Source organism: Anolis sagrei, chromosome 8, assembly GCF_037176765.1.
Source record: "Anolis sagrei isolate rAnoSag1 chromosome 8, rAnoSag1.mat, whole genome shotgun sequence".
Lineage (NCBI taxonomy): Eukaryota > Metazoa > Chordata > Lepidosauria > Squamata > Dactyloidae > Anolis > Anolis sagrei.
The window spans coordinates 21,121,806-21,148,980 of NC_090028.1; the positions used below are offsets into that span (position 1 = coordinate 21,121,806).

The window sequence follows — 27,175 nt, forward strand, 5'->3', positions numbered from 1 at the left end:
CTGGCTTGGGCTGGTCCATGAGGTCACGAAGAGTCAGAGACGACTGAACAAATGAACAACAACAATCTTATATAAATAAAAATGTAATGTTCGTTTGTGGTACCATCTGAACTCAAAAACCACTGGGGGAATTGACACCAAATTTGGACACAAGACACCTAACAACCCAATATATATCCTTCACTGAAAAAAAAAATGATTTTGTCATTTGGGAATTGTCGTTGCTGGGATTTATAGTTTACCTACAATCAAAGAGCATTCTGAACTCCACCAATGATGGAATTGGACCAAACTTAGCACACAGGGCTCCCATGACCAACAGAAAAAACTGGAAGGGTTTGGTGGGCAGTGTCCTTTGTTTTGGAGTTGTAGTCCACCTACATCCAGAGAGCACTGGACTCAAACAATGATGGGTCTGGACCAAACTCTACACGAATACTCAATATGCCCAAATGTGAACACTGGTGGAGTTTGGGGGGAAATAGAATCTTGACATTTGGGAGTTGTAGTTGCTGGGATTTATAGTTCACCTACAATCACAGAGCATTCTGAATCCCACCAATGATAGAATTTGGCCAAACCTCCCACACAGAACCCCCATGTGGGCCACCTGGAGAAATTATACTGTTTAGCCGGTATTTATATCCTCCAGGAAGTATTAGTCAGCAATGAAAAGACCAAGGCATTGACATCTCCAGCCCATTCTCTGTTCGGATATCAGCCAGCATGCCAATGCCTTAAATCAAGAAATAGCTTCCGAAGATCTACAGAGAGACTCACAGACCTTGTAAAGATGCCTCCACTTTGTAATGACGCTATCACTTTGTAAAGACGACACCAGAAGCAGTAGAGCCGTCACTGATTTATCAGGGTCTCCTACTATTTGTAATGGATTTATAAAATTGATAACACAGCTGATAGCTTGTAATATTTTGTCGGGCTTTCTTTAATGTGTTGCATGGCTTGACTTGAAAGTATTCGAAATAGAAACTTGGCTTTAAGAGAAACTGTAACAAGTTTATTGAAGTATAGAAGAAGGTTAATGGTTTCAATGTTTCTTCACTCCTAGAAGCACATTTCTTTAGAGGTTACATTTCTAACATTTCATAAAACAACTCTTGAGAGGACTGTTCCTTCCACTAAACAAGTTTTAAACTTATTTTTCTTCAAACTGAGTTTTTCCTTAACAATTAACTTCAGGTACCAGCTTATTCTTTCCCTATGTTATTTCTGTTGCTGTAAAGATACTTACTGGGATTCTCTCCTTTTTGCTCATACACTAACTACTAATCTAAATAAGTCAACCTGACCTATGTAAACCACACAGGCTAAAAGCCTAAACTTTCCTGGTTCTCAACACAGTAGAACCAGCCTTTCCCTGTAGTTCTCTAACTACAGACTGCTTCCCTGATTCTCAACACTGTAGAACCAGCCTTTCCTGCAGTTCTCAAACTACAGACTGACCGTTTTAAAATGCCTGCCCTGCCAAGTGACAGTTGGCTCTGCCCCTTTTTCCATGGCAACCCAGCTCAGAGTGAGCTGAGTTGGCTACCATCCCCCTAGTTATGCTATTTTAAATACTTACCCTTTTAAACACCTATCTATAATTATACATAACTGTAGGTTAAAATTCACACTTCTTCACACACCTCAGCAAGCAAGACTCCAAAAGTGGCAAGTAAAAGGACCCACTATACTACGCTTACGCTTGAGGCTCAGGCGTCGGAAGTGTCTGGGAAGCCTTTTGCACAATTGAGACTTGTGTGCCAACTGCGACCGTACCTCGCGAAGGCTGATCTGGCCAGGGTGGTCCATGCCTTGGTCACCTCCAGATTGGACTATTGCAATGCGCTCTACGTGGGGCTGCCCTTGAAAACGACTCGGAAGTTCCAACTGGTCCAACAAGCAGCGGCCAGGATGTTAACTGGGGCCCCTTACAGAGAGAGGTCAACCCTCCTGTTCAAGAAGCTCCACTGGCTGCCGTTTATTTTCCGAGCCCAATTTAAGGTGCAGGTGCTTACCTACAAAGCCCTGAATGGTTTGGGACCATCCTACCTGCATGACCGCATCTCCATCTACGAACCCACGCGTTCACTTCGGTCATCCGGAGAGGCCCTGCTCGTGATCCCGCCTGCATCGCAAGCGCGTTTGGTGGGGACACGAGACAGGGCTTTTTCTGTGGTGGTCCCCCAACTCTGGAACACCCTTCCCAAAGATCTTAGACAGGCCCCTACCCTGGCAGTCTTAGTGTATTGTTTATTGCTTGTTGTTTACATTGCTTTGTTTTTAATTTGCCTTGGGTTTTGTATTGTTATGTTGTGTGTTGAGGCCTTGGCCTTTGTAAGCCGCATCGAGTCCTTCGGGAGATGCTAGCGAGGTACAAATAAAGTTTAATAATAATAATAATAATAATAAAAACCCAGAATCTCAATCAATGGCTGAGACCGGATGAGAAACTCCCTCCTGACCACACAGAAGGCTGAGCAGCTTGGAAGATGCTGAACAGACTGCACTCTGGCACCATGAGATGCAGAGCCAATCTTAAGTAATGGGGCTATAAAGTGGAGTCCACAACATGCGAGTGTGGAGAAGAGCAAACCACAGATCACCTACTACAATGCAGCCTGAGCCCTGCCACATGCACAATGGAGGACGTTCTCATAGTGACACCAGCAGCATTCCAAATGGCCAGCTTCTGGTCAAAGGAAATCTAGCATAATGCCAAGTTTTTCACTTTGTGGTTTTTTACACATTATAGCTGTATTCTCAATTTACGATAAATAAAAGCCTTGGATAGAAAGATACTTTTAAAAAGAAGCCAAAACTTCGTTCCAGGAAGTTCTGCTCAAAACCCTTCGCTCAGCATTTCAAGAGGGTTTTGCCCCAGCATCATCTGTGCTTATGTGGAGGGTGTGACATGGATGCCTGTCCCAGCAAGACGACAGGAGACAGCTTTGAAAAGGTTCTTGTTTATTCACTCAGAAAAAAAACTGTACAAATATTATAGTCAAGGCTCTGTAGCTGCAAAAAAGTATAAAAATAATCTTTATATATGAATCAAAATTCACCCCCCCCCCAATTGTACATTTTCTGTAGGTATCTTTTCCGGGAAAGAGGTCGACAGCAAAGAAGAGGGAAAGATCAGCTGCTAAACAATGATGATGAGTGCTCCCCATCAAACACTCAGACAGAGAGATGGCAAGGAACTGACATAAATGAGCAAGAAAGACTTCTGCCTTCTTAAAGGCATCCCGTCATCCTGCATGGGATGAGAAAAGAAATTGCAGATATCAAGAACCGAAGAAGTGGAGGACCTTTGGCCCTCTGAGTGTCTGGGACTACTATTCCAACAGTCCTCTACCATTGGCCATGTGGATGGGGCTGCTGGGACTTACAGGCCTGGAAACCAGGCAGGCCAAAGGTTTTTGAAACCAGAAATACTTTTGTGTTGTTGAAAGTTTTCATAGCTGGAATCACTGGGTTGCTGTGAGTTTTCTGGGCTGTATGGCCATGTTCCAGAAGCATTCTCCCCTGATGTTTCGCCCACATCTATGGCAGACATCCACAGAGGTTGTGAGGTCTACTGGAAACTGGGAAAGTGGGGTTTATATATCTGTAGAATGTCCAGGGTGGGAGAAAGAACTCTCATCTGTTGGAAGCAAGTGTGAATGCTGTAGCCTTGAAGCTGCAAGGATATTCAATGCTAATCAAAGGGAGCTTTCTCTTTAGTGGCTGGAGGCAAACGGCATCCAGTCATGAAGGTTTCCCCTCTGGAGGCATGGTTGGAGACGCTCAAGTAGAGTGAGCTGCAGTTCCTGGCCAAGGCTCTGGGTCAGAGGGCCAATCTCTGGGGAGGCCCTGCTCTCGCTCCCAGCTCCCTGGTGGGGACAAGGGAGAGGGCCTTCTCCATGGTTGCCCCTCGACTCTGGAACTCACTCCCCAAGGATATCAGATAAGCCCCCACATTGACAGTCTTTAGAAGGAGCTTGAAAATGTGGTTGTTCCAATGCGCCTTCCCTGAATAAAGGAAATAATCTCCAGCAAATACTCTGAGAAGCACTTTAATTACCCATTGGGTTGAACTTGATTTAAAACCCTCCCAATAGATACACTCTCTGCTCATGTCCAGCATCTATTTTTAAAGTTTTTAACTATTATATCTGGCCCAGCCATAGGTTTTTAAATTCTTATGTGTTATTGTCTACTTGTGATTTATACTGATTGTACTGTTTATTTGGGTTATTGTTGTTGTTTTATTATTGCTTGCTGTTTTGATGGGTTTTTGGGCCTGGCCTCATGTAAGCCGCTCCGAGTCCCTTGGGGAGATGGTAGCAGGGTATAAATAAAGTATTATTATTATTATTATTATTATTATTATTATCTCAAGATAAATTGTTAAATGTGTTGAAGCAACATTTTCATGAAGCAGAACAGAAAAATTGAAGTACAATTTTAGAAGATCAAAAGGAAAATGAACCATTGCAAAATACTGGATATGAAAAAACACTGAAGATATATCAAGATGAATATCTGACCTGACATGGAGCTTGGATGTCCAATACATTCGTAAGAAAAGTCAAGATGATTAAAACTCTCTCTCGTTGCCATTGGATTCATTGCCCAATAGAGATAATAAGTAAGCACAAAGAATTTAAAAACCTATGGCTTTTCCTGGAGACTAATGACAACTTACAAAAGTCAGAGGGAGACATGCTAAAAATTAAAGCAATATTAATTTTTTTTACTCTCAATGACATACCATTTGGGATGCCAGCAAGGTAGTAAAGAGAGGTAATTTAATACAACAAAAAGCATACCATACCTATGGTATGGTAAGAAGAAAAAGGAGAAACACTTCACCAACCACTTTGTTAGATCTGATTAATTAAAGTCTGGGAAAGATACAAAGATAACTTTTACACTAAAATATCCTTTTCATGAACCAGTACAGGAAAATGGAAGTAGGGTTAGCAAACAAGACCTTTTCTGCTCCGGATTCTGAGGAAGGTAACACCCTCCCCAATGAAATTAGATCTGCCCCCTCCCTCGTGGCCTTTCATAAGAAACTCAAAACCTGGTTGTGGGATCAAGCATTTCAGCAGAAGATGAAGCAACTAGGAAGATATTGTTTTAAGTGACAGACTATGGACTGACCTGGACCATGAGTTTGAACAGGCAAAGTGTCTTAAATTGAATATATATAAGTGTTTTAATTGTGATATTTTACTTGTATATTGCCTTTTGTAAGCCACGCTGAATTCTCCTCTGGGGGTGAGAAGGACAGGATATAAATCCTTGAAATCAACCAATCAGGGTGATCAGTTGCAACATTCACACTTTCCTCCAACAGACAAGAGTTAGTTCTCCCACCCTGGACATTATTCCACAGATATATAAACCCCACTTGCCTAGTTTCCAACTTCACAACCTCTGAGGATGCCTGCCATAGTTGTGTGTAAAATGTCAGGGGAGATTGCTTCCGGAACATGGCCAGACAGCCCGGAAAACTCATAGCAACTTAGCAAAGTCTACTTCCATTGAATCCTGGCCACATTCAAGAAGAAAGATTGCAGCCGACTCCAACTAGTTCCCACTAGCCATGTGTTTAATTAGAAGGGGAGAAATGCCTTGCTTATACAGCTGGCTTAAACTGGGCTGGCTATGCAAACCCATTTGCATTGCCACAACATTGTGACATTTGTCACAACATCCCACTCAAACTGGACTTTCATCGAAGCAGTTGGGATACAAAGCGGCTTCCAGTTTGTCCCCAAACCACCTCAGCTCACCTTGGAGAGTTGCCTGGGCTACTTAATGTGCAAGGGTCATAAGAGTCCACACAAAGTCGCAGTATTTGGTAAAAACTCAAATGCAGCATAAGGATTCAACTGTCGAGAATGTAAGAAGTGCAAATGAAGTGCAGTGGTGGTGATGTACCCTTCCTCAAGGACCAGAAAGTAATGGCAAAGGTGGTGGAGGAAAGGTAAAAATGCCTGATACTGGAAAACAGAGAATGTGTCAGGGAGACATATTGAGTTTCGGAAATGGCAATACAAAGGTAACATGGAAAAATGTGCCATCCTTGAGCACTGAAAGAACCCCACTGTCAGCATCTAGTTCCAGAGGGAATGTCAACCCACAGCTTACCAGTTCCGTCGACTGACAAGTGTCTCCCCGCCCCCCCCCCCCCCAACTTGAAGAATGGTTTGGAGCCTCGCAAGGTGCAGAAGATCTTCCCTGGCTGATAGCAGTGACATTTCAAGCAATCCTGACTACTGGGAGGAAAGTGACGGTGCAAAACTGGCACATGCTTCATTGCTTTGTTTTTGAACATTGTTAGAGGAGAGCTTGCAGGATCATGATGCTTTAAGATACACAAAGGAGGTTGAGACGTGAAATGCCAATTTTCCTAAGCACCTTTCCGTGTGTAAAACCAATCCACTGAGTTGATGCAGTGGTTTTGCTTTCCCCTGCACCAAAGCAGCACAAGGAAGCTCAAACAGGTCCACGGACTTGAGGAAGCACGTTGGCCATTCAGGAAGTTTCAACAGCAATAGGCCCCAGGATCCAGTGACAGGACAGGTAGGAGAGAGTGAGGTCAAACCAAAGGACTTGGCCTATCCAACACGGGAGGGAGAGAGCTGGAGGATGCCAGTTCGGAAGTCAATCCCTCTTCATTTTGAAGTCTTGAGACCCAGCAGGTCGATGTGTCACGGAAGCATAAGAAGAAAATAATAATAATAAAAAAAACAGGCTTGTTTGTCTTTTCAAAAGACAGGGTGGCTTTCTAAAAGGAAAAAAAAATCCCACAGTACTTCCAAAGTATTCGGCCCAGGAGTCAGAGGTTGAGGATAGGCACATCAAAGAGGTCGCACACGCCTTCGCTCTCATCCAGGTTGTAGATATAGTCGTGGTCACTGGGAGGGGGGGAGAGGCGAAGCAAGGGGGCAAACACTGTCGGAGAAGAAACACTGACATTAATGCACCCCTGAAACAAAACTTTTAAGACACTATCAAAATATGCAAGAAAAGCATGGATTTCATGTGCTCCCTTAAAAAGACAAAATACAGTAAAGTCTCACTTATCCAATCTTTGCAAAAGGGATTTAAAGATGGGCTTAAAGCCAGACTTAAAACTGTAGAATAGACACCAAGACCTGGGAAGCCCTGGCTTTTGAGCACTCTAACTGGAGGTCGGCTGTGACCAGCAGTGCTGCAGAATTCAAAGATGCATGAATGGAGGGCAAAAGGGATAAACGTGCCAAGAGGAAGGCACATCAAGCCAACCCTGACCAGGACCGCCTTCCACCTGGAAACCAATGTCCTCACTGCAGGAGAACATGCAGATCAAGAATAGGGCTCCACAGCCACCTATGAACCCAAGACACCAGACTTGGAGGACCATCATCCTCAGGCTACGAGGGATCACCTAAGTAAGTACTCATTTTTCAGGCTCCTGCCACCTGCCTCCTCCTCTGGGCCTTGCAACTCTATCTTTTCCAGGACTTTACTTTTTTCTCGGGCCTTGCGACCCACTTCTGGGGCCTGCTGCTTCCTTTTTCTCTCTAGGGCCTTTTCTTGAGCACTGGGGCCTGGCTGCCTCCTTTCTGGAGCCTCACAAAGCACTTGAGCTAACTGACCCCTTCCCAGAGGACTCACAAAGCACCCGAGCCTGGCCGACTCCTTTCCTCATGAAACACCAGGATCTTGCTGCTCTCCTTTTCTGGGCCTGAATGCCTCTAGGTGTTTAGCACCACACACCTGAAAGGCAGCACCAAAATACAAGGGAACTGGGAGGGATGGGGGTGGTAGGAGACTCCATATGATCCAACATTTTCCTTCGTCCAATGTTCTGCCGGCCCATTTATGTCGGATAAGTGAGACTCTACTGTAAGCTGAAATAGGTGGCAGAGATACTAGAGCAAACATAGGCAAACTTTGGCCCTCCAGGTGTTTTGGGCTTCAACTCCCACAACTCCTAGCAGCTAGAAATTGTGGGAGTTGAAGTCCAAAACACCTAGAGGGCCAAAGTTTGCCCATTCCTGTACTACAACATGCACTTTATGCCACTTTCTGTACTCAGTGTGCGTTAGCCTTACCTTCAGACGACATTAGCTCTTCTAACAGCTCCGAATTCATGCATTCTGTGAAAAAGACAAGAGCAGCATTGCATGTGTAAGTGTGTTCAGAAACATCCAGATTTTGGGTCCCTTCCACAAGAATCCCTCCATCCCCCACAAGAATCCCTCCATCCCCTTCTTCCTTGGTGAGGGCCTTTTCCGCTGTGGCCCCCCGCTTTTGGAATTCGCTGCCTAAGGAGATCAGGCAAGCGCCCACCCTAGCTGGTTTTAAGAAAGGCCTAAAAACCTGGCTCTTCCGTTGTGCTTTTGGAGAATGACCATTCAACCCATCTGGTTGTGTTAGTCTACAGCTGCCCTCAGAATAAAGCACCCCCCCCCCCAATAGCTAAATCCCATGGTTCCTCCTTGTTGGGCTCCTTTCCTACAAATGCACTTTTATCCCTATCTCACCCAGGGTTTTAACTTTTTAACATTTTACCTCGTACATTTGGCCCGCCCTCCATTGCAGTTTCTCAAGTCAATCCTGACATGAAAAAAAAAAAAGATTGGGGGGGGGGAAACAAAGCAAATCTGCGGACAACCTCTAATTACGTACCTCTGTCTGGTTCAAACATCTCTGAAAGCTCTTTAGGAAGTTCTAGTACTGAAAAAAAATAAAGAAACAATTCTGATTTTTATGCCGCCCCAAGACCTCCTGAAATGCTTCTGTCTATATGCTTTATTTTCATCTGCTTGGATAAACTGCCATTATTTGCAGTTTCCCATGCCCCATCAAAAATAATAGCTGTCACGAAACCACGTTTTTTGAGCTAATTCAGCTATTTAAATTTCTAAGACTATGTCAGTTTTCTTCAACCTGATGTGCTGAGCTGCAATTCCCACAGTCTCCCAGCCAGCATTGCTAACCTGGGAATTATGGGAGGTACAGCCTAAAGAAAAAGGGAAAAAACACAATGAGGTAAGTGTCTTGTGGACTCAAGGCGGATCCCATTTAGCACGGTGCAATAAGCTTTTTCATTTCTTCTGAAGCAGCTCAAGTTGGAATCTTGTCCATTTAGCCTAGTCCTGTGCTTTGCCATTGGCTCTCCATGTTATCACCATCATTTGCCATCCTTTAAAAAAAACTGACCGCATAGGGAAGCTGATGAGGAAACACAACATACAAACAATCTACAAACCCACCAAGAAAATCCAACAAATGCTACGTTCAGCAAAGGACAAGAGGGATCCTCTCACCTCTGCAGGAGTCTACCGTATACCATGCAGTTGTGGACAAGTCTACATAGGGACCACCAAACGCAGCATTGCCCAAACACGAATCAAGGAACATGAAAGGCACTGCAGACTACTTCAACCAGAGAAGTCAGTCATAGCAGAGCACCTGATGAACCAACCTGGACACAGCATTTTATTTGAGAATACAGAAATGCTGGACCACTCTCACAACCACCATGTCAGACTACACAGAGAAGCCATTGAAATCCACAAGCATGTGGACAATTTCAACAGAAAGGAAGAAACCATGAAAATGAACAAAATCTGGCTACCAGTATTAAAAAATTCTAAAATTGCAGCAGCAAAAACAGCAGAGAGAAAAACAGGCAGGGACATCTAATCACCTTTCAAGAAGAGTTTGCTCCAGGCACAGTCAGCCCATTGTATGCTAATCAAGGTGGTCAGTTGAAAGATTCACACCTAGCCCAACTTACAAAAGCCCTTTGTCTCACCCTGGTCATTCCACAGATATATAAACCCCTTTTTTCCCAGCTCCAGCAGACCTCACCTCTGAGGATGCTTGTCATAGATGCAGGCAAAATGTCAGGAGAAATGCCTCTAGAACATGGCCTTATAGCCCGAAAAAACCCACAAGAACTGAGTGATTCCAGCCATGAAAGCCTTCGACAGTATTCTGAATCTCAGCAATGATAGAATTGGGCCAAATTTCCTACACAGAACCCCCATGGCCAACAGAAAATGCTGTGTTTTCTTGTGGTCTTTGGCAACCCTCCTGACATCCCCTCGCAACCCTCCCAGGGGTCCTGACCCCTAGGTTGGGAAATACTGCCTTAAGGCCATCCAGTCCAACTCCCTTCACCAGGGCAAGAAAACATAATCAAAGCCCTCCTTTGAGCCATCCAGCCATAGATATAGATGATTTACACACACACACATATATATGTATATGACAGATATAGGATCATAGATTTGAAAGAAGGACAATTATATGTTGCATGTTCCAGAGCAGGCAAACCAGACAATCTCTACATCAACACTGACAAAGAAACAACAAGAAATACTGTTTACCCACAAGCATAAAGAAATTACATATATTAGAAACCAACAGTTTCTCATTACTTTATTTTCCAAATCAACAGATTGGGCCACAGCAACGCATGGCAGGGGACAGCTAGTATATATAAAGGGGGGGGGGGGAGGAGAGAGAGAGAAGGGCAGTGGCATGGCGGATTAAACTGCTAAGCTGCAGAACTTGCTGACCAGACGATTGGCAGTTTACATCTGTGGGATGGGGTGAGCTCCTGTCATTAGCCCCAGCTTCTGCCAACCGAGAAGTTCCAAAACATGCAAATGTGAGTAGATCAGTAAGTCCACACCAGCAAGAAGGTAACAGCGCTCCATGCAGTCATGCCGGTCACATGATTTTGGAGGAGTCTATGGCCAACGCCAGCTCTTCGGCTTTGAAATGGAGATGAGCACCACCCCCCAGAATCGGACTCAACTAGACTTTATGCCCAGGGGAAATCTTTACATATGTATATGTGTGTGTGTGTGTGTGTATACATAATCACATCAGACTTCAGTACATTTCTCTCCATCACATACTGCAACTATATCACAGCAAAGTAACTCAGACTTCTGGAAGGAGAGAATGGCACCATGCTTTATCTGTTTGAGAACACTAAATCTCATACTTAGGAAAGTCTTTGAAATACAACTTCCACTGCCCCCCAACTGGCTCCGCCAAGAGTTGTACGAGGTGAAGTTCAAAAAAGGAACTTTCCCAAAGTTCTAGGTGAAAGTAAACAACTTCAAAGCTAGCAACATAGGAATACTCACTTTCTGTGGGGTCTGGTTTGATCAACTGAAAAGAGGTAGAGGGGCTGGGCAGGACAGAGCCACTGTCTAGCGAGGCGGACGACTGGAGGGGCTGTGTATCCAGCCCAGCAGGGGAGATGACGGGAGCTGCCGGGGGAGTGAGAGGGTCCAACTCCCCAATGTTTTTGGATTCTGCTATCGAGATGGCGCTTTCTGCGGAACGAACAGGCACAGAAGGCAACCATTTTTCAATGTAAATAATAATAATAATAATAATAATAAATCTTTATTTGTATCCCGCTTTTCTCCCTCACAGGACTCAAAACCGCTCACAACATATTAAAATCATGTAAACAACAATCCAAATACATTGGTAAGAATCAAGCACAACCTCCAGGACAGTGAAGTTGGGAAAAATGCCGACATATACCTCTATCTGTTGTCTGTCCTTTCTGTTTGCTGTGTATGTGTTCTGTGATACTCCCCGAGTCCCCTTCGGAGTGAGAAGGGCGGGATATAAATGCGGTAAATAAATAAATAATAAAAATAATCCTAAATTGGAACCAATGTGATTCTCTTCCAGGAGGAAGCAACGTTTGGCACGAAAGGGAATCCAATTACATGCCCTCATGCCTTTCAGCTTATAATTAGGAACATTTGGGATTGTCGTTCCAAAAAGTAACTTTAGCTAATCCTCAAAAAGAAAAATGTTCATTTAAAATTGCATACAAATAAATTGTTCAGATGGGAAAAAAGAAAAAAAAATGTTCATTCACACAAAACATGTAATATTACCCCAGTAAATTTGTGGATTTATTTAGAAGGTCCATAATTCCCATTCTATGTGGGGATTCCCATTCTATGTGGGGGTGATAAAAGCTATAGGCTGGAGAATCAGAAAGAAAAATCATTGAATTTGAAGATTTTCATTTTTTTTCCTGAAAGATGGCAATGTTGGGACCTTCAAGGCCCTCCAAGAAAGAGGTCCCCAAATATCAGAGCTAATAAAAGGTGTGATCGCTATCCAAACTTCAGTACACGAGGAATAGAAAGTTTGACCAGCTCCTCCCTTATTGAACAGAAACAGGTTACTGAGAAGTAGGAATTCCTCGTGGGCTCACCTGTGGCACCAGCTGTTTTCAGGGCTGCACAGACATGGTCTTGTGTGCTGCTGGGGACGGGCGCAGAAGGCTGGGTACGACTGGGAACAGAGTGGACGAGGGGTGGCCTCTGAGGCTTGGAAGGGGTGACCAGCTGACACTGGATGAGGTCTTCAGGGGGAGGGACAGGAAGCACTACTGGAGGAGAACTCCAGGCATCTTTGTTGACAAGCAGGACATCAATCGGACCGCTTGTACTTTTCAGGTGGATTTGGTACTTCTTCTGGCCATTCAAGCCCTACAAATAATTAAACAAGAGCAAGACTGTCACAAAGAACGTAAGAACCATGTTTGATCAGACCAAAGCCCACTATTCTGGTTACGTAAGTGGGCAATCAGATGACTATGGGAAGCCTGCCTGCAGGACTTAAGCAATGTGTTCATGTTAGTAAATATGCTTTCCCTGTGTTTAGTATTTTCTCTTCTTTTTTAAAAAATATAATCTTTATTGAGAAGTTTTTCTTTTAAAATACAAGGTAATAAAATAGAAATAACATAAGGAAAAAAAGAAAAGAAAAAGGAAAAAGAAAAAAGAGAGAAAAAAAGAAAAAAAGGAAAACATAGAGAAAAAGAAAGGAAAATAAATAGAGAAAGAAGACGATAGCAATAGATGAAGAGTTAAAAACCAGGAGAAAGATGATATACACCTCCTTCATTGACTTCCTATGTATCTTCCGAGTGTTTTTTCCTCTTCTTTCTTCCGTCTTGATTTTTCCTCCCTCTTGTTTTCTCTTCCATTTATATTATTGTATTTCCATTCTTCTGTTTCAAATAGTTTGTCACTTCTGTCCAATCAGTTTCTCTTATTGGGGGTCCCCTTATTTTTTGACATCAAATATGTTAATCTGTCCATGTTTCTAATATCTATGATTTTTTCTATCCAATCCCTGACTTCTGGAATCTCTTCTTTCTTCCATAATTTTGCATAGCAAATTCTTGAAGTAGTATTATCCATATTTTTATCTAACTTTTGGTCTGTTATCCCTAATAAGAATATCTCTGGTTTGAATGGTATTCTTATATTTAGTATTTCCTGTAGTGTTTCATGGACTTTTCTCCAATATATTTTAGATTTTGTGCACGACCACATGTGGAAATATGATCCCTCAATCTTTCCACATTTCCATTTCCATTTTCAATCTTTCCAACATTTTGTATTTATATTCTTGTAACATTTTCCAGGTTTTTGTCAAGTTTTTACCATCTGTGTGCTACTTTAATCCAATTTTCTTTTAAGTCTGTTGCATACATTTAGTATTTTCTTTTCAAATAGTGATTCTCTAACACTCTCCTCCCTTCTCCAACCCAGCAACTTGGCAAGACCTACAACTAGCCAACAGTGAGTTGTAGATTTTTCGGGCTGTATGGCCATGTTCTAGAAGCATTCTCTCCTGACTTGGCAGGCATCCTCAGAGATTGTGGGGTCTGTTGGAAACTAGGAAAATTGGGTTTATATATCTGTGGAAACTCCAGGGTGGGAACAAAGAGTCCGAAGAAATAAAGTCCAAAGAAATCCATGAAACTAGGCACTTGAAAACATGAACAAAACAACAGCTTAGATCAGGGGTCCTCGAACTTTTTAAACAGAGGGCCAGGTCACAGTCCCTCAAACTGTTGGAGGGCCAGATTATAATTTGGAAAAAAAATGAATGAATTCCTTTGCCCTATTATTTGTAGTGCAAAATCACTTTAAAGCAATACAATAATTAAAATGAAGAACAATTTTAACAAATATAAACTTATTAGTATTTCAATGGGAAGTGTGGGCCTGCTTTTGGCTGATGAGATAGGATTGTTGTTACTGTTGTGTGCTTTCAAGACTTAGGTTGACCCTGAGTGAGGGCCGAGTAAATGACCTTGGAAGGCCGTATCTGGCCCCCGGGCCTTAGTTTGTGGACCCCTGGCTTAGACATTGGCTTCCATGAACAGAACCTAAGCATAATCCATAGACTTAATTCTGGGAACTTAACGTGAATTCGATGTTGCTTCAAATAAAGCAATTCTTCTCCCTAGTCACTTAAAAACCCCTGGCCTAATTCCCAAACAGATAGAAAAATATTTTTTCTTAATTTTGGTTTCATTTCCAACTTCTGTTGAATTCTAGCAGAGCGCCTTAATTGTTGTTCAGCATCTCTTTGTTTACTGAAACATCTTTTGCTACTCCGACTCCCCTCATTAACTTCTGCACCTGGAAGCTCAAGATCGGAGAACTGCAGCGCAAAGCCTTTCCCAGGCTCAAGACCTTGAGAATCACAGCCACTGTGACCCGTCTTTTCCTTCAGGTCCTTGCAGCAACTCTGGCCTCTCTAGCCTCTCATCCCCAGACCCAGACCCAGACTCAATATTCCCATTCCCTTCAGGAACATCTACATGAAAATCAACTTGAACATGAACATCATCAGACACAACCATAGGCTAAACAGGCTAACATACAACATCCACAAATGCTACCTACCTCAGGGACGGGAACTTCTAACTGAGTGCCTGATGGGGCCCGAATGGCTAGCAGCGTGTCACCTGAAACAAGAAACCAAAACAGAGCATTTACTGTTCTAGGTTCAGAAAAACTGTGCCTGAGCTTCCATTCTCTTTTGTATCCAATCAGTATGCCTTCAATGAAATTCTTTTTAAGGACAACCTACCTAACACATCTCTGTTAATTTTCCAGACATAGAAAGCTTTCAATTCTGTATTTAAAGGCTGTTTCTCCCCTAGGAGGGTAGGTTATTTTGTTCAGCATAATCTATCTGTCTGTCTATCTGTCCCACTTTCCTCCTGGGGCCCTTTCGCACAGCCATCTAACCCAGAATATCAAGGCAGATAATCCCACAATATCTGCTTTGAACTGGAATATATGGCAGTGTGAACTCAGATAACCCAGTGCAAATAAGATATCGTGGGGTTTCCTGCCTTGATATTCTGGGTTATATGGCTGTGTGGAAGGGCCTCTGGTTTGTTGCTGTTGTGGAATTTCAAATCATTTCTGACTTATAACCACATGCAAGATTGCTCAGAGTGAATATGCCACTGCCTTCTTCTGAAGCTGAGAGTGTGATTTGCAAAGGAGCACTCAGTGGGTTTCCATGGCAGGGCAGGGATATGAACCCAGGTCCTCAGAGTTCTGATCCAACACTCAAACCACAGCTTTTCATTGGTTCTCTTTCTCTTGGTTTGAGACTCAATGTGGATTAACAGAAATTAAAACAATACAGCTAAAAATAAAGTTGATAAAAATGTTTTTAAATTAAGCTATTACACTAAAATCCTAAATAAAAAGTTTTAAAATTAATTATAATACAGTAAAAAGATTTTTAAAACCTACCCTATTAAAACACCTTTTTGCCACTGTAAGTTTTTTTTTTTCCATGTCAGGAGCGACTTGAGAAACTGCAATTGGCCGTCTGCAAGGACATTGCCCAGGAGACTCCATCCTGTGGGAGGTTTCTCTCATGTCCATGCATGAAAAGCTAGAGCTGACAGAAAGGAGTTCACCCCGCTCCTCAGATTCGAACCACTGACCTTTAGGACAGCAATCCTGCCGGTATAAGGGTTTAACTCATTGTGCCACAGTAAGTTACAAGCCAAGATAGTACATTATTTGAGGAAACCAGTGGTTTAATACCTGGAAGGCAGCAACAACTCAGGGCTCATTTACACATACCTCTAATCAAGGCAAGATTGCCCCATTCTTGCTAAGGACCAGCCCCGGATTAGATGCTGCTGATTGGACACACTCAAGCCACAGAAGCCAAGCCCAGACTGTCCAGTAGGGCCGAACCTGGTCCTGCCCCACTGGATGTTCACCCTTACCTGGCCATTTATCTCTGCCATTCCAGCTGTTCCACTAACCCCGGAGCGGCTTCTTGTCAACATCAGGGTATAGAGCCAATGCAGACAAGGCCTCAGAGGCCCATGAAGGTGGCCAGAGCAACTTTAAGAAATGTAGTGATCGTCAAAGGCGGCAAAGCCACTACAGGTTCTAAGGCAGCTTTCCTCAACCTAGTGCCTTCCACATTTTGTCAGACTGCAGCTTCTAACTGCCACAGTCAGAACAGCTAGTAATCAAGGTCAACAGGAATTGTAGTTCAAAATACCCAAAAGGCACTAGGGCAGTGGTTCTCAACCTGTGGGTCCTCAGATATTTTTGGTCTTCAACTCCCAAAAATCCTAACAGCTGGTAAACTAGCTGGAATTTCTGGGAGTTGTAGACCCACAAATTAAGAACCACTGCACTAGGGTGACAAAAGCTGTCCCAGGACACATTGCACACCTAGAAAACGTGATGAGACAACATACACCAGGTAAAAGAGGTACCGCGATATTATATATCTTCTATCTAAAGCAGTGGTTCTCAACCTGGGTTCCCCAGATGTTTTTGGCCTTCAACTCCCAGAAATCCTAACAGCTGGTAAACTGGCTGGAATTTCTGGGAGTTGTAGGCCCACAAGTTGAGAACCACTGCACTCGGGTGACAAAAGCTGTCCTAGGACACATTGCACACCTAGAAAAGGTGATGAGACAACATACACTAGGGAAAAGAGGTACCGTGATATTATATATCTTCTATCCAAAGCAGTGGTTCTCAACCTGGGGGTCGCCAGATGTTTTTGGCCTTCAACTCCCAGAAATCCTAACAGCTGGTAAATTCACTGGGATTTCTGGGAGTTGTAGGCAAAAAACATCTGGGGACCCCAGGTTAAGAACCACTGATCTAAAGATACATACAGACTTGAACATCCTCCTTTGCATGCAGCCCTTTCAGAAGAGGAAAACAGGGTTACTCTGGAGAAACTGAATCATCTCCAGAAGAAGCTGCCAAGCAGATTGGGAGGAATGTCAACAACCAAGATTGAACTAAAACAAGCCACTCCATTCTCACCTGGGAAGCATTTGCAGAGATCCTCATCAGTTATATAAGCTAACGTTCCTGGAGTTAAGGGAAAACTCAACTAGTTCCAAAAGCAAAAAAATAATTTCTTTCAAATGCTGATAAGGACTACTTTTAAGAAGCTAGGACAATTATAAGGAATAATTGATCGGTCTTCTCTATACAATGCATATATTACGGTATATACTCACTATCCACACAGAATCTATATTTAAACAGGTCAGCAACAAGGAGGTGCTTGCAGAACACATTTGTTTTGAAGCGGACAGTAAAGGAAACATACATTTAAAAGAAAATGAAGGCAGGAAGGGGTATTAGTGATGCACAATCAGAAAAAAATCTACCCTCAAGAATGTCAGAATGGGCACAAACCCAATCAGATACAAGACTGCGTGGGGTTGCTGCTGTTGTCACATCTCCTGAAAACCTATCCCTTGTGGACTATATGCTGACTGGAGATCTGTAACATTGGGAGGGTATCTAGTTTTGGAGGTCTGCATTATCTAGGCAGAGATAAATAGAAGGTAGCTCAATTACCAAGAGACCCCAAATGTCTCGGCAGGGCAACTAAAGATTATGATAATTTTCCTCCTCAGTATGCCACAACATTGGGGATGATTTACACATTAAAAAGATTCAATTTAAAAAGATAAAAAGGCAACACTACACTAAATTAAACTATTAATAATATTAAAAAACAGGAACTAAAATTGATATGTTGGTAAAGGTTTTTCCCTTGACATTAAGTCCAGTCGTGTCCAACTCTGGGGGTTGGTGCTCATCTCCATTTTTAAGCCGAAGAGTCGGTGTTGTCCACAGACACCTCCAAGGTCATGTGGCCAGCATGACTACATGGAGCACCATTACCTTCCCGCCGAAGCGGTACCTATTGATTTACTTACATTTGCATATTTTCAAACTGCTAGGTTGGCAGAAGCTGGGGCTAATAGTGGGAGCTCATGCTGCTCCCCTGATTTGAACCTGCGACCTTTCGATCAGCAAGTTCAGCAGCTCAGTGGTTTAACCCACTGTGCCACTAGGGGCTCCTAAAATGGATATTTAGAAACATTAAAAGTTAAATGGAGCACTTAAAAGTAATCAGTTCTAAAATCCTGTCTGAATAAAGACTTTTTTGCCTTCAGACAGACGGACAGCTAGAAAGGGCAGGCCTAGCCTCCCTCAAGGAGTTCTAGGATAGGCCAGGACAACCTACAGCCCTTCAGATGTTTTGGACTTTTCTCAGAATTTCTCACCATTGGACAAGCTGGCTAGGATCTATAGGAGTTGGGGGCACAAACACATAGAGGGCTGCAGGCTGTGCAAGCCTGGTCTAGCCACCAAGAAGGCCCTCTCTCTCACGTCCTCACCAAACATACCTGTGAAGGTAGAAGGCATGAAGAAGAGCCTCTCCTATGGATATCACAGTCCAGGCAGCTTCGTATATCTTAATGTTACAGTCTGCTGATACCGAACAATCACTACTAGCCCCACTAAGACGTTTGACAGTCTTTGTGTCATTTTAATCCTCAAACAAAAGCAACACAGTACACTCAAAGGATATCGACTGTTCTGCACATCATCTGTAACATTTTTGATGCTTTGCTGTACCCATATCTTCTGCTGTTCCAGCTCCCGCTCCCGCTGCTCCAGATCCTCAATCTCTGCCTTCAGTTCAATCAACTTGTGGGCAATTTCGCGAGTGTTGCAGCCAGGGCCTACTCCTCTGAGAGGAGGGAGAGAAAGAGGCATAGGAACCATACAGAAAAAAATGAATTGAGCTGCACAGTATATAAGGCTGCATGAAGGGTTAGAGACACACAGCCCTCTTCACACACCTTCCTGATCCATCCCCACCCTCACCCCAATTCAATCACAAAGGTAAACTCTCTGCCTAGAGCAGAACACTCCAAAGAGGAATCAGTGCTAGGTATGTACCTGGGCACACAGTCACTGATATACTGTGCCTCTCTCCAAACACCATGTTCTGGAACGGGTGTTCCAGGGGCTTCAATTTTGTGTTTTGCACTGAGTGATTGTTCATAGTCCTAAGTTGCAGGGACTTTGCAGATAGGTGGCTTCCTTTGGCTGCATTCATAGGGCAAGCCACCTGTCAATTATAGTTAGGATCCCTGGTCCCTCCCCTTTCTGTTTTTTTTGGAGGGAAGGGGCCATTTTTCAGTTAGTCTCAGCAAAGGCAGTCAATGCAGAGGATGTATACAGACTTCTCCTGTACAAAGGCTTCGTCCCTTAAGACTTCCCGGGGGAGAACAGTCTTAAGAGCCTCTAAAGATTCCCAAAGGTTCCGGGGAAACAGCCTTACAGCTCTGAGGAATTCTGGAGGGAACAACAGCTCCAATCATCAAGATCTCCAGGTAAGTGACTACAGGCCTGCTGGTACGTCTGCTCGGTTTTGAGACGCAGTTTAGCCGGTAGTGGATTCAAATCAGTCAGGTTTAGGTTTAGCCTGGAAGGAGCTAGAAAGGGGAATTTTCCTTTGAACAAAGTTATTGAAGATAGTGCCTGTTCCCTGTGGACAAGTTTGAGAGAACTGTTTTTTTTGCCAAGAAAGCTTTACAATTCCTGTTTGTTCATCAATAAAAGACTGTTATATTTAAGCTCAAGCCTTCTAAAGACTGTTTAATGAGGGAAATTTCCTTAAAGGCTCCTTTTCGGGGGCCCTGGCTTCCCGCTGGATTCAAGCCATACATCCTCTCTTAAAAGCACTTCATTTCAGGTCCAGCGGCAACAGAACACACCACTTTGCAACAAAACCCGTGGCCAGTGGAGATCCTAACTCAAAGTGGGTACATATGAGGGAACTACAACATCAACAATGACAAGGTCCACCTGTGTTAGATGGAGATGGTGGCTGCATCTGGAAAAAGATGCTGTTGTGCAGTTGCTACAAATTGCATTACTAAGAACAGAACCTCATTTCAAGACTTCTGCCTCTTTCGTACAAGGACCGTCCACTCACTTCCATTGAATACTGTTCTTGGACTTCTTCTCAATCAGCCCAATGCCTTCAAGTACATTTGTGATGTCATAAATGCGCCGCTTCTGCCGCACAGCCAGAGTATCAGCAGCCTGTGTAAAGGGTACACACACATAATTACGTAAGCAGCATTAGCCAGGGAATAAATATAACATCAGTAAATATAACAAAGCTACCTCCAGTCACATTGATCACAACTGTGATTTTCACTAAGTTTGAGTCACAGGTGTATTTTCTCTCTCAGCCTATCCCACCTTTAGCAAAGAAATAACATCAAGATCTGAAATATGTAAGGTTTCTTCTTATCATTTACATCAACTACATGAACATTTAACAGAGCCGCTGGTGGCATAATGGGTTAAACCAGGGGTCCACAAACTTTTTAAACAGAGGGCCAGCTCACAGTCTGTTGGAGGGCCGGATTATAATTTGAAAAAAACATGAAAGAATTCCTATGCACACTGCACATACTTTATTTGTAATGCAAAAAACACTTAAAAACAATACAATTAAAATTAGAACAATTTTAACAAATATAAACTTTTTAGAATTTCAATGGGAAGTGTGGGCCTTCTTTTGGCTGATGAGATAGGATTGTTGGTGTGAGCATTCAAGTTGTTTCAGACTTAGGTTGACCCTGAGCAAGGGTTGACCTTGGAGGGATGTATCCGGCCCCTGGGCCTTAGTTTGAGGACCCCCTGGGTTAAACCTTTGTGCTGGCAGGACTGCTGATCGACAGATCAGCAGCTCGAATCCGGAGAGAGTGGGTTGAACTTCCTCTGTCAGCTCCAGCTCCCCATAAGAGGAACATGAGAGAAGCCTCTTACAAGGATGGTAAACATCCGGGCATTCCCTGGGCAATGTTCTTGCAGACAGCCAATTCTCTCACACCAGAAGCGACTTGCAGTTTCTCAAGTCACTCCTGACATGAAAAAAATCAACATTTAGTCTCAGATGGTAAAATATTCACTCAAGGTTCAAGAGCTTGAGATCACAAACTGAAAGTGAGCCAATATCAAAAGAGAAATGTTCTAGTCATGTCATCCAATGCATAAACCATCAAGAAGTACTCACAGCTACAGGACAGTGTGAGGATCGTCATCATCAATGTAACAAGAAAGCTTCCTTAAGTATTTGTTTCTCTGCCTTCAAATCATCTATTCCAATTGACAGCATTTTTCCAGAACCTCAGACTGTAATAACTCCCATCTTGTTATCTGATCTGGATATGTCAAGATTAAACTCAAGATCCTATGCAACAAATTTATATGCTCCACCATTAATCCAAAGCTATCTCGCTGAAACACTTGTGTGACTGAGTCAGACACTGAATCTTCAAGGGCATTTTCCAAGAAAGCTGATGGAAGAGTATGACTTGGAGGTAGTTTGGTCAATCTCAAATTACAAAAACTGACACTGACAAGCTATACTTAAACAACTTGGAAACAGAGGGCTCACTTGTCCCAATGAAGATTAATGTGTAGACACACACAGACTTGAAAGCGTTCTCTCTCCGACCAAGGAGCAAACTCGCTAATTCGTCTTGTAGCAGAGTTTATATAAATATATATATACAGAGTCCAATTCTTCTCCTCTAGTCACAAGCCTCTGAGAACTCCAATCTTCCTGCACCTTTGGAAAACCTCCAACCTTCCAACACCTCTCAACTCCTTCCAACAACACTACACACCTTCCAACTCCACCACACGGAGTAACCCCTTTTTTACTCCTTTATTAGCCCAGCAGTTACACCACTTTGGCTGCAACTACACAATGATTGCTAGGTGACCCAGCTCCTATTGCCTGCTGCCCTGATCCTTGCACTAATTGTTATTTAAGAAATGATAAAAAAAACTCTAACATCACTATAAATGGAATTCTTTTTTGTGCGTTTACTAAGTTACAGATTTTGCTATGTCAAATGAGCACAAGTGCTTGTTACTCAAATATCAGTTATAACAATGCTTCTGGGGTCATATTCTACTATATTCTTCAAGAACTGTGACAATTAGTAAAAGCTGTCACAAAAGAGCTGGGCTAGTCAACTGGTGGGACCCAGATGTTCTTGGATTATAATTCCCATGATACTTCATCAAAGGCAGTAAGGGTAGGTTGATGAGAATTGCATCCATCCCCATTTGGAGAGTCACCAATCGTCCACTTTTGATTTAGGTGACGATTTTGCTCATCTGATGAAGTGTTCTGTGATACACAAAACGGTAGCTCAGAATATTTTAGTTCTGAGCACAATCCCATGCATGCCTATTTAACTATAGTTCTAAAGTATTTGATGAGGCTGACTTCCAGGCAAGTATATATAGCAAGATATGCTAACTGATTGCCTTCCTTTGTTTACGATTCCCAATCCCAGATATCCCAACTGATGGATCCATACTAACGAATTGTGGATGTTTCAAATTAATAAATCTGATTTGCTAAACATTCATCACATCTGACATACAAAATTACAGTTTGAGCCTTCCGTTGGCAAAAACTGTTATTCCTTCCAGAAAAACTAATTCTGAATCAAGAAGTTATCAGTTTCTTCGATGGAATGTTTAGGTTGCAATCCTCTGTATGCTTATCTACAGAATACAGCACAATTCAGTTTACATAAGCAAAGATCCCTAAAACTTTGTTGATAATCCACTTTAGCCGTGATGCCTGCATCCATTTCCAACCCAGTGTTTCCTCCTGGAACAAAATCTTTCACAGAGCTGTGCAAACAACGAAGTCTGGCTGGTGCTGCAGGCAGAGGACAGCAGGTTGAGGAATGCTGACATAAGCAGCCTGTGAGGTCTCAGTTTCACTTTGGTAGCGCCTTGCTAAAAGCCAGTCTATGATTCATATTCACAGTAGCGCCTTCCTGCCCATGTTTCTGCTCTTTTTCTCTTATATTGGCCCTGGGTAGAAAGTAGAAAATGTGCTTTCAAAGGAATGGCCTGAATCACTAGGCTGCTGTGAGTTTTCCAGGCTGTATGGCCATGTTCCAGAAGCATTCTCTCTTGATGTTTTACCCACAGCTATGGCAGGCATCCTCCTAGGTTGGGAGGTATATTGGAAACTAAGCAAGGGAGGTTTATATATCTGTGGGACGTCCAAGATGGGAGAAATACTCTCGATTGTTGGAGGAAAGTGTGAATGATGCAATTAATCACCTTGATTAGTATTGAAAAGCCTTGCAGCTTCAAGGCCTAGCTGATTTCTGCCTGGGGGAATCTTTTGTTGGGTGGTGTTAGTGGGCAAAACATCAGGAGAGAATGCTTCTGGAAGATGGCCATACAGCCCAGAAAATTCACAGCAACCATGTAGAAAATGGCTGCTGCATTGCACCAAAACCACCCTCAACTGAGAAAAGGGTTGCAGCAGAGCGAAGCAAAGGCCAACTAATATTAAACATTAAGAATACCTGCTCTTTTCCATTCAGGAGCTCATGACCACAGCTGCAGTTCTGTATTTTGCTTGGAAATCTGTGGCACCTGCAGATAGGGTACCTTCCACACAGCTGAATAAAATCCCACATTATCTGCTTAGAACTGGAATATATAGCAGTGTGGACTCAAATACTGTATCCCAGTTCAAAGCGGATATTCTGGGCTATAGGGCTGTGTGGAAGGGCCCTGGGTTATCTGAGCTCACACTGCCAGATATCCCAGGGTCCTTCCACACAGCCCTATATCCCTGAATATCAAGGCAGAAAATCCCACAATATCTGCTTTGAACTGGTGCATCTGAGTCCACACTCCGATAATGTGAGATTTTCTGCCTTGATATTCTGGGATATAGGGCTGTGTGAAAGGGCACACAGTTAAAAGCAGATACTCTGGGTTACGGGGCTGTGTGGAAGGGCCCTGGTTTATCTGAGCCCACACTGCCATATATCCCAATCCAAAGCAGTTATTGTGGGATTTTATTCAGCTGTGTGGAAGGGGCCTAAGCTTATCTAGACCAGTGGTTCTCAACCTGTGGGCCCCCAAGTGTTTTGGCCTACAACTCCCAGAAATCCTAGCCAGTTTACCGGCTGTTAGGATTTCTAGGAGTTGAAGGTCAAAACATCTGGGGACCCACAGGTTGAGAACCACTGTTTTAGGGATTTTTGTATTCTTGGGGACCCACAGGTTCTCAACCTGTGGGTCCCCAAGTGTTTTGGCCTACAACTCCCAGAAATCGCAGCCAATTTACCGGCTGTTAGGATTTCTGGGAGTTACAAGGCCAAAACATCTAGGGACCCACAGGTTGAGAACCATGCCTTGGTCACCTCTAGATTGGACTACGTGGGGCTGCCCTTGAAAATGGCTCGGAAATTTCAGCTGGTCCAACGGGCGGCGACCAGGTTGTTAACTGGTGCTCCTTACAGAGAGAGGTCAACCCTCCTTTTTAAGGAGCTCCATTGGCTGCCATACATTTTCCGGTCCCAATTCAAGGTGCAGGTGCTAACCTACAAAGCCCTAAACGGTTTGGGACCTGCCTACCTGCGTGACCGCATCTCCGTATATGAACCCAAACGTTCCAGCATCATGTCCCAAACGCACTTTATTAGAGATTTAAGACTGTCTGCACATTGCACCTACCCTAGAATCCTTACATTTCACCTGTCATATCCAGCACTTTTTAACTGTACCCATTACATTTGGCCTGGCCCTAGTTTTTAAATGTGTCACGGTGTATTGTTTTATTGTTTTTATTGTTACTGCTTTTATGTTTTTGGTTGCTTTATGAGTTTTATTATGTATTTGTTATGCTGTTGTTTTACTGAGGCCTTGGCCTGTGTAAGCCGCATCGAGTCCTTCGGGAGATGTTTGTGGGGTACAAATAAAGTTAATAATGATAATAATAATAATAATAACTTAAAAAAATAAATAAGGAGAGAAATATCCCAGTTCAAAGCAGATATTGTGGGATTTTCTGCCTTGATATTCTGGGTTATGGGGCTGCGTGGAAGGGCCCTGAGTGCCAGGGATGCTTGAGAGCAGTACGTGTGAAAGAGATCTTGGAGTCCTCGTGGACAACAAGTTAAACATGAGCCAACAATGTGATGTGGCGGCAAAAAAAGCCAATGGGATTTTGGTCTGCATGAATAGGAGCATAGTGTCAAGATCTAGGGAAGTCATGCTACCCCTCTATTCCGCTTTGGTTAGACCACACTTGGAATATTGTGTCCAATTCTGGGCACCGCAATTCAAGAGAGATATTGACAAGCTGGAATGTGTCCAGAGGAGGGCGACTCAAATGATCAAGGGTCTGGAGAACAAGCCCTATGAGGAGCGGCTTAAGGAGCTGGGCATGTTTAGCCAGAAGAACAGAAGGCTGAGAGGAGATATGATAAAGGTAAAGGTAGTCCCCTGACATTAAGTCCAGTCATGTCTGACTCTGAGGTGTGGTGCTCATCTCCATTTCTAAGTTGAAGAGCCAGCGTTGTCTGTAGACACCTCCAAGGTCATGTGGCCGGCATGACTGCATGGAGCGCTGTTACCGGAGATATGATAGCCATGTATAAATATGTGAGAGGAAGCCACAGGGAGGAGGAGGAGGGAGCAAGCTTGTTTCCTGCTTCTTCCGAATCTTCCTCCAACCATTGATTGTTTTCTCTTGCCTGGCAGAAAGGGGTTGGACATGGATGGCTCATGGGGTCTCTTCCAACTCTATTATTCTATGATTCTATAGGTGGAACCTGAATAATTCCGAGCGTTATGCCCTTCAGTACGTGGAGCAAGCATACATCACAGAATCGGTGAGTGTGTCTGGTATATTGTCTAGTGTTGTCTTGCTACCTTGCGCCTCTAGAGAGGCAAGGGTGGGCTGGGGGAGGGGAAACTGGAACTTCTGTCACAGGGAGGAGGGAGCAAGCTTGTTTTCTGCTTCCCTGGAGATTAAAGACGTGGCTGTTCGAGAAGGCGTTCGAACAAGAAGTGTAATAATTGGCAATGACAACAGGAATGGAACAATGGAAAACGATATTGGTATTTTTGTATTGTTGATATTGAGATTGTGGATGTTGTTGATGACGATGTTTTGATATTGCTAGTTTGTTATTAGATTTTCTCTTGTAATTTGCACCTTATTCTCTCCATGTTGTACACCACTGTGAGTTGCCCCAGGGCTGAGAACAGCGGTCTATAAGCACAGTAAATAAATAAATAAATAAATAGGATGCGGAATAATGGCTTCAAGCTACAAGAGAGGAGATTCCATCTGAACATGAGGAAGAACTTCCTGACTGTGAGAGGCGTTCAGCAGTGGAACTCTCTGCCCCGGAGTGTGGTGGAGGCTTCGAACCTTTTAAACAGAGGCTGGATAACCATCTGTCAGGGGTGATTTGAATGCAATATCCCTGCTTCTTGGCAGAATGGGGTTGGACTGGATGGCCCACGAGGTCTCTTCCAACTCTTTGATTCTATGATTCTATGTCAGGCCCTTTGTGTGGACAAGGAAAGGTCTCCTCCTCCTCCTCTGAAGGGGAGGCAAGAGAGAGGGGGAACCCGCAAGGAGGGAAAAGAAAGCGGGCCAGAGCATCCGCTGCTGGGCCCTGATCTGCCTGATCAGCGCCGTCCTTCCCCTCACCAGCTTGAGGTCGAGCACGCCGTCCTTGGCCTCCTGCAGCAGAGACACGAACTTGGTGGTGAGGAGGCCCAGGCTCTTCTCGTGCCGGCTCGGGCCTCCCCCCGGCGGCTGGGCCCCCGACTCCGACGCCATCCGCCCGGCCCCGCGCCGCTTCCGGGATCCCGCTGCGGCCCCTCGCGCTGACCCTTCCGCCGCTTCCGGCCACCGCAGGGCATGATGGGAGGCGGCCAGAAAGGGAGGCGAGGGATAGGTGGAGCTCGAGGCCCCGCCCCCTCCACGAGGCCTCACCCCGCCCCCTCTCCACTAGGCCCCGCCCCTTCGCCTCGAGAGGAACATCAGCCCCGCAGCGACCCCTGCTGGGCGCCCGCGCTTTTCGCAGGCAGTCCCCTCTGAGCCGCGAGGGATTTTCAGGGACTGCGCATGCGTGAAAGTATTC

At 43.9% G+C, this 27,175-nt stretch overlaps 1 protein-coding gene across 1 annotated transcript; it reads right to left on the reverse strand.

The window, feature by feature from the left end:
- Positions 1-2,953: 2,953 nt before the first annotated feature.
- On the reverse strand, positions 2,954-26,954 carry E2F4 (E2F transcription factor 4). The gene is made up of 10 exons (XM_060788060.2): positions 26,740-26,954; positions 20,161-20,270; positions 18,745-18,906; positions 17,175-17,218; positions 14,751-14,812; positions 12,257-12,533; positions 11,157-11,348; positions 8,677-8,724; positions 8,100-8,144; positions 2,954-6,954 (listed from the first exon to the last, which is right to left on the reverse strand). The coding sequence occupies exons 1-10, from the start codon at positions 26,869-26,871 to the stop codon at positions 6,839-6,841; spliced, it is 1,188 nt and encodes a 395-aa protein (XP_060644043.1). The 5' UTR covers positions 26,872-26,954; the 3' UTR covers positions 2,954-6,838.
- Positions 26,955-27,175: the final 221 nt, after the last annotated feature.